The 6188-nt window shown below is 34.2% G+C and overlaps 1 protein-coding gene across 7 annotated transcripts; it reads right to left on the bottom strand.

Moving 5' to 3' along the window:
- Window positions 1–272: 272 nt before the first annotated feature.
- LOC112502195 (mitochondrial inner membrane protease subunit 1-like) lies at window positions 273–5484 on the bottom strand. Of its 7 annotated transcripts, none has more exons than XM_025106043.1 (7): window positions 5274–5472; window positions 4003–4062; window positions 3704–3910; window positions 3407–3631; window positions 3201–3311; window positions 1531–1596; window positions 273–472 (listed from the first exon to the last, which is right to left on the bottom strand). In XM_025106043.1, exons 2-7 carry the CDS (start codon window positions 4033–4035, stop codon window positions 446–448), a joined length of 669 nt encoding a protein of 222 aa, XP_024961811.1. In that variant the 5' UTR covers window positions 4036–4062; window positions 5274–5472; the 3' UTR covers window positions 273–445. The 7 variants fall into 7 exon arrangements, with proteins under 7 accessions (XP_024961811.1, XP_024961812.1, XP_024961816.1 ...); XM_025106044.1 differs by having other exon boundaries at window positions 5415–5456; XM_025106048.1 differs by lacking the exon at window positions 4003–4062 and having other exon boundaries at window positions 5415–5484.
- Between the last annotated feature and the right edge of the window lie 704 nt (window positions 5485–6188).

Below are 6188 nucleotides of genomic sequence, written 5' to 3'. Positions count from 1 at the left end.
TCCTGTATTTGATTATGTTTATCTAGAGTTAGTTACACAAATTCGGATATGGAGCTTTAATAAGTTGTATTTACGCACATCTACTTGCAATCTTGAGTTTTAAGTAATATTCATTAATAAACAGTATTTTACGCATAAAAAGTGGTTTTTAAGAGTTCTTGTCAAATGTTTTATAATATAGTATAGATATCTCCAACATTTGCAAGAATCATTAATCAATCTTGTTAAGTAAAATGATTTTTATACCTTTTAATGTCACAATACGAAATTAAAAACAAGGTAAAATATGAAGTTATTTATTGCAGTTTCCCGAAGGTAACAAGTGAGGTTCATTTGTAGCTTGAAAAAATTATTACTCCCTTGAAGAATTGTCTCTATAGATTCAGGTAGTAAAATGCAAGACATCCAAAAAGCCGAAGCCATGAAGAGTTCACGATTCTACAACTCATGAATTGTTCAACTCCTCTGCTACCTGTAATCAAAACACATAGGACTTAAATTTCAACACAGACAAATGTATAAACTAAACGAGTCCAGTATATCACATACGGAGGTGGCGTATTCGGGGTACACATACATGATTCCTACCCTAAAGAGTATAGTGCTTGTTTTTGTTACAAACCCCGACTAGTGAAAAGTCATGAAAGGACTAATATGAGTAAGAACAGATAAAGACAGATATCATAAACTTTGAGAAAGTAGAAATGAGTAAGCAACAACAATATAAATAGAAGCAAGTACAGGAAAAATATAACCAATGTACAAAAACGACCTACCCCTAGTCCAACCTGGGTTTCTAGTAACCTAACTACTGACGAATGTATCTCAAATGTATTTTAAATGTCCTAAGAGAGTCTCATTTAGACAAACTAGAGAACGATATAATTACATTCTTATAGACCATAACGATATCTTAATTTTGTGGATCAAGATCTCATGGGCAACTTTGATGCACGAAGGCTCATGGGCTTTACGAAGGGTTTATAAGCATCATTACATTAATATATAAAAAAAAAGATCATTTCCACAACTCCAACCTATGACCTTATGGAGTTATGGTCTTAAGGAGTAATTTTCCCGGTTGCACCAGGGATAGCCTCTCTCACATAATGTAAAAATTGCATTTGCTAGTCATATTTAACTTGTAAAGGTCTTTAATTCTCGTCTCTAGCTTTAATCTTTTTTCCTTTCACCATCTTTCTCCTTTTTTTCATTTTGTTCAGATTTTTAGGCAAACTTTCTTTTCTGTACACTTTTTGCTAGCCAAGGGTCTTATGGAAACAACTGCTCTACTATTTAGGGTAAAGGACAAGTCAACATACTTCACACCCCCCAGACCCCACCTCCAGCCAGGTGGTTATATTGGGATCATTTGATTTGGTATCTACTTCTTTCTAAAGGTCAGCACTTAGCAAGTTAGGAAAAAGTTAAGCCAGGTAAGAAATTATTAACATAAAAATTCTTATGCAGGTCATGCATCAAGAAAAAGCAATATGTATAATGAAGTAAAATGACATATGCAGGATGTACCTTAAGGGCAGGGTCAACAGTTTGCGGTCTCCTCCCAATTAATCCGAATGCACCAGCAGGCCATATCTGTAACATTTATACATGTTTTTTTAACAACAAAATTTCATGATTTCCGCATTACATGTAAAATACCTATCATAAGTGCCAAGTTGAAAGTTTAAAAGAAAATCATTTTTCACTCAGCTACAAAAGCACAAACAAACATACTTCTTTCCCACAGCAAAGTAGGATCGGCGCATAAACTTTAAATGGAGTCACTCATCCTTTAGAAATTCAAACCCAGTATTTATTTTTCAAATAGAAGTGACATAGTTGCCAACTGTTTATCTAAAAAAAAATCGATGTAATCCTTTCTTAGAAGGTTAATGTAGTCAATTTTTCTTCTACTAGCAAAAAAGTTGATAACAATCTCAAAGTCAACAAGATATCATTACGAGGTTAATTCCAAAAAGTCAAGTGTGGTCTTGTGGGGCAGAATGCAGATGTAGTAACTGAAACAATTAGGATCCGAAAGTGTAACTCTGTTTGATAAAAGTCGGATATATTCAAGAATATAGGATTGAAGCCAAAGCAAACTCAAGAGTAAAGACGAAGGAAGTAGCCCCAAGTATAACATAACTAGTACTCATACACATATAGTTAATCTCCCAACACTTCTCCTTGCTTTGGAGAAGAGAGATCAATCAATCCCAAGTTTTCCTGATATAGAAACCTGAGAAAGGTTTTTCCTTGATAAAAAGGCCGTTCATTTTTCAAGAACTGACATCCATTTCAAAATACTGTTTTTATCTCAGATGGTCACCTCTGTGAATCAAATACAAACTTAGCCTTTATGAGTGTCGACTTTTATCTGGAAAGCAACTCTTATTAAAAATATGTATAAATATGATGCTCATTTGATTTGAGCATTAACTCATCATCTTCCAATTGGAAAATCTCTTTAGCCATTTGGTTCAGCTTTGTGAGAGTGCTTGTGAGCAATCACTTGTAACTCAATACACTCATACAAGAGTAAAGCTTGTACACTGCTGTTGCATCTTTGAAAGTATTTGTGATCTAGATTGTTGAACCTCCAAGAGAAGTTGATTCTCTTGTATGGTTTTACTCCACCTTAAGAAGCATATGCATGGTGAATATAGAACTCTTGAGAAGAGCTCAAGTAGTGGATGTAATACATGTCTGCACCATGCTAAATGACTGTTGTTTCTCTATCTCTCTCTCTCTCTAATTAACGTAACTTTTACTTATTGCAAATTTCTGTTAAAATGGGACAACAACCCATTGACACCCTCCCCCCCCCCCCTTGTAGTTTCACTTGCATAGAGCATGGTATAGCTGTGTCTCAAAAAAGCCACAACACATAGGAAAGTTAGTGCATCCACCTTCCAAAGTGGGGAAGTCAGTTTCATGTGCATGAGACGCTTTGCATCAACCAGCAGACTAATGGAGCCAAAGGCCTAATACCAGTTAACAAAAAAAATGTTTTGAAAGGGGTGTCGTAACATAATACGACATTAATGATGAAATTGATACTTATCCTGTTACCTGTTACAACTAGATCGGAATACAAGTGTCACAAGGCATATACACATTTAAAGCATAGCTCATAAAACGACTTAAGCTAGTTAGAGCTTAATTCGAGAAATTAAGCAAAGAGACTAAATACTTGCCTTCAAAAAAACCTTGCCTTGAAGAAGCCCATATGGAACGGGTCCGAAATTCCTTGAATCATTAGAACTGTAAATGTTATCTCCCTCGACCCAAATATGTCCCTTGGGAACCTACATATATACAAATAACCCATCAACAAAAATCCGCTATTTATAAAACCCACAATCCAAATAGTAAATAATAAAATGAGACGGATCAATCATACAACAAGGGTCTCGGTTCTATCACTGTTTATGGGGTCCACAACATAGGTAATACTGTCACCTTCCATGCCAATAATTCTCTTTGTGATGACCTTCCTTGGATTTTCAGGCGACCGAACTATGACTACATCACCTGAACCCACTTTGCCATATCGGGTTGAGATACTCTCAAGCAGGACAATCTCACCACTAAGGTTAAAGGTGGGGAGCATGCTAGGACCATAGACCTGCAAATCGACAGTTGTTAGAATTTGATAGAAGATAAGCTTTTTAAAAGAACATATATAAGATCAGTTTACCAAAGCAGTGGAGCAGAGGTAGGTACTGGTGACATGCACTGCACAGAAGAATTTGGCAACCAGAAAACTTTTGTCTAGTGCTTCTTTTACTATCAAGGCCCATTGCTGAAACCTGCTCATCTCTCTCTCTCTCTCTCTCTCAGCTGGAACAAGAAATATTTCAGAGTTGGAGAGCAGCTTGAGCTCTTCGTTTCCGACAAACTGTGCCTAACTAAAAAATGATAATAATAAGAATAATAATAATACTTGTACCATTTATGTTTTAACTATCTTGAACATTTCTCAAAATAAATAACAACCCAAGTCAATATTTTGCATCCATAGAACGTCATTCAAACAATGGAACACCACCTTTAATACTGCATAAAACAAGATTCATCACTCTTAAAACATAATCTATAACAAAAAGAAAATGAAATATACACTAATTATTCCAAACAAAGAGATTAAGAGATACAATGGAACTTCTCAAAATCAAACCCAGCTCTCCAAACACATAATTAGTATATGTATATGTTACTTCACTCTAAATCTTCTTTGAATACGCCTTGTAGATGAGTTTATGATATTGTCCCTTTCAATTATCTAAGTTTGGTGAACCCTTTTATGGAAAACTATATGTCTCTTATGCTTCTTCGCAATGCTGAATATTTTGTCATCTAAATATGACTGTTACTCATACTAAATCAAACAAAACTGAACAAACGTAGTAAATCCCATAGAGTTACTCATACTCATAGCTTCAATTGTATGTAGTATCAACAAACAATTTTTGAAATATTGTATTTAGATTTTTTCTATTTTCGGGTGGGATATGTTGAGTTCATTTGGCTTGGTTTAATGTGGTTTTTTGTATTTACATTTATTTTCCAGTGCTCTGTCTCTGTTTGTCATGTAACTTCTATATGCAGAATAATTAAAAAGAAAGAAACGAAGAAATAATAGCCACCGACATCTTTCAGTTTCAAAATTTCCTCCGTATACAATATCTTCCCTTCTAACAAAATATACGTCATTTTCATCTTCAGAAGACTATTTGGAAGAACAGGGACAAAGTGGTTTTAACAGCTAACAGGAACAGATAGAGAAAGAAAGCAATTCCCTTACAGCATACAAAATCTTGGTAAACATTAAACTGATTAATCTAATAAATTTCTGAAGGAGTAAACAATAAAATAAACTCATATAAACCATACTCCTTTTCTAAAGATATTATAATGATAAAATTATATGATTGAGATATAAATACCAAATTCACAGTGTTGAAGCAATTCTCCCTTTAAGTGCAAGAGCAACAGCTAAAGCCTTAACAAAGAAACCACAGCCATTTCAAGTGGAATTGTGCACAAAAGTTTAGGAAACCTTAATGCTAATAAAACAAGCAATCACAAGTTTATCAGGATATCTTTCTCTTAATCATTTCATCGAACAGGTAGTAGACTAATCTTGAAGTAAATTTTTTTTGATGAAAATAACACCCAAATTGTAATTGTCCAGGGGAAAAAGAACAGCACCATTCACTATAAAGATATGATCGAATTCAGAATTTAGTAAATAAAAATAAACTTACAAAACTTAAATTCATGAACCTCAGGTTTCAGCTGCCATGGCTAAAAGACGAGACTGTGTGTTGAGATCATGTCTTGATTACGTGTACATAACTAAGCATGCAGAATACGAAAGTGACAGAGATGCGAGTGCTTAGATCTACCTTATACAAGATGATGGTGGTTATCTCCGGCGCCGGCGAGAGAGAGTCGTCAAATCTGGAGAAGATGATAAACCCCATGAAATTAGGTCTAAATGTTTAAACATAACCCCATAGTTTTTAAAAATCTAAAAGCAACCCTCAATACACTTTCTTGAGCAATTTGTGACATCTAAAAATTAAAATCTCTAAAAAAATATTTATTTTTAATAGATTTTCTATATTGAAGAATCCAACATAATTTAATATTAAAATATTATTTTTTTTTTAAATATTTATTTTCAAAAAAAAAATTATTGATGGTCTCAATTGTTAATCATTTTTAGGGTATTTATATATTTTGTGAAAAAAAAAACTTTTTTCTCTCCTACTTTCTCCATTTTGAAGATAATTTTGGGAAGTTGTTGGAGCAAAATATTGCGAAAAATTATCGCATTCAAAACAAATATCCGATGACAAGTTGGTCGATTAATTCAATAAGAAATGGGAAAAGGTGGTCCGGAAACTTCCTTTCTCCTAACAAGCAAGATGAGATCACCACTTCTCTCGGACTTCCTTATGGGGTTTATTTAACTTCTGAAGATTCAACACCAACTCTACAAGTGGAAAACTTAGCTCACCTAGCATGGAGAGAAGGCGAGTTGTGCTAGTAACATCGTGAGAGTGAACAAAGGTTATCATTATTGTTTTCAAAGAGTAAGCAGCAAAGCAGAAGGAAGGTAGGAAAGGTTTAGTTGGCTTAGTTAATTCTGACATCACCACAGCCCACTTTGTTTT

This window comes from Cynara cardunculus, unplaced genomic scaffold (assembly GCF_001531365.2).
Source record: "Cynara cardunculus var. scolymus isolate 2C unplaced genomic scaffold, CcrdV1 Un_Scaffold_1059, whole genome shotgun sequence".
Taxonomy (NCBI): domain Eukaryota; kingdom Viridiplantae; phylum Streptophyta; class Magnoliopsida; order Asterales; family Asteraceae; genus Cynara; species Cynara cardunculus.
Note: the sequence above shows the minus strand (reverse complement) of the source record. Positions and strands in the feature narration are given on the sequence as shown.

Bases quoted from the DNA above. Each gene is read 5' to 3' on its own strand.
- LOC112502195 (XM_025106043.1), bottom strand. From the start codon at position 4,035: ATGACGTTCTATGGATGCAAAATATTGACTTGG. The intron at 3,632-3,703 runs GTAAACTGATCT...GTCGATTTGCAG, and splicing joins ACCTCTGCTCCACTGCTTTG to GTCTATGGTCCTAGCATGCT. The intron at 1,597-3,200 runs GCAAGTATTTAG...TAAATGTTACAG, and splicing joins AAGGCAAGGTTTTTTTGAAG to ATATGGCCTGCTGGTGCATT.